The following is a 1,492-nucleotide window of genomic DNA, read 5'->3' on the forward strand; positions in this document are numbered from 1 at the left end:
AATAAATGAACTGGTCATCCATGATGAAGGGACTGGATATCCACCTCTCTCTCACATGAATAAATGAACTGGTCATCCATGATGAAGGGACTGGTTATTCACATCTTACACTGATAAATGAATCAACTAGTTATCTACTTTTTACACTGACAAACTGGCTGGTTATCCACTTCTTACCACTCTATAGCCACCAAAACATGTAGCATTGTGTGGGCCATATAAGAAGCGTTCAGTAAATGAAGGATTAAATCACTACCCCTACTTTCATGGTTTTTCCTAATGAAGGTCCATGTCCTTAACTATATTACTTACTTTAATCATGACTTTTATTTTCCTAAAAGTAAACTGACATACAAGCCAAGGTACAGATCTTAAGTACAGAGAGCTAGGTGAATGTTAGTGATGTACACATCCACGACCACGGCCCAGACCAAGATACGAGCACCTCCAGGACCCGCGCCCAGGAGCTGGCTTCCTGTCCTCCTTCCCCCAGGAAGTACCTCCTTGCCACCTCACTAAGAACTACTCTGCTACCGCAGGTTAGTTTTTCTGGTTTTTGAACTTCATATAAATAAAACAACATAACCACCACAATCTTCTCAGAGGTTAGGAACATTCTTTTTTTTGAGACAAAGTCTCAAGCTGTCACCCAGAAGCATTCTTATTAAGATACTCACAAAAAGAGTTCTGGAAAAGCATGTACCCAAACGATAGACTGGGAATCTTCATTCCGTGAGGCAATGTTGCCTAAAAACTGCAGTCCACAACGAAAAGCTGAGCACACACAAAAGAAAAAATAAGTATATATATGATTACATATAATGAATAATTAATATCTTAATAAGAAATATTCCCCATCTCAGTAAACAGGAATTTTCTGCTTGCTTCTTTTAAATACAAAAGCTTCTTTACATAAACCTTTGGGAATAACATTAACATGCCTTACCAAAATAATATACAAAATTAATTAACATTTTACAAAAAGATGATAAATGTAAACATTATCATTACATTAAATATCATTGGACTATGAGCTCCAATTAAAAGATAGTAACAAAGAATAGATTTTTAAAACTCTAATTACATGCTGTTTAAAACAGATATATCTAAAATATTAGGGTATAAATATAATTTAAATTAAAAGATTGTTAAAAATATATACCAGGCAAATACCAACCAAAAAAGGAAATCCCAGACCACTTAAAATCAGAAATAATAAACATTAACATGAAAAAGCATTAACTGAAATTTGATTTTAAAAGTCAATATAGAATGACTGAATTCACCAGAAAGATATATAACAATTAAATGAATTGTACCTAATAATATGGCCTCAAATAAGTATATAAGGAAACCGATAAAAGTACAGAGGAGGCTTGGCGCCTGTGGCTCAAGCAGCTGAGGCGCCAGCCACATACACCTAAGGTGGCAGGTTCGAATCCCCAGCCCGGGCCCGCCAAACAACAATGATGGCTGCAACCAAAAAATGGCC

The 1,492-nt window shown here is 35.7% G+C and overlaps 1 protein-coding gene across 1 annotated transcript in view; it reads right to left on the minus strand.

Annotated features, from left to right (window-relative positions):
• ATXN10 (ataxin 10) overlaps positions 1-1,492 on the minus strand; it is a 119,018-nt gene that overhangs the window by 85,220 nt on the left and 32,306 nt on the right. Inside the window, exon 4 of the mRNA XM_003783111.3 lies at positions 678-774. Within this exon, the coding sequence (XP_003783159.1) occupies positions 678-774 (97 nt within the window). The remainder of the gene's footprint in view (positions 1-677; positions 775-1,492) is intronic.

Source organism: Otolemur garnettii, unplaced genomic scaffold (genome assembly GCF_000181295.1).
Source record: "Otolemur garnettii isolate 467f Iridium unplaced genomic scaffold, OtoGar3 scaffold00007, whole genome shotgun sequence".
In the NCBI taxonomy this organism is placed as follows: Eukaryota; Metazoa; Chordata; class Mammalia; order Primates; family Galagidae; genus Otolemur; species Otolemur garnettii.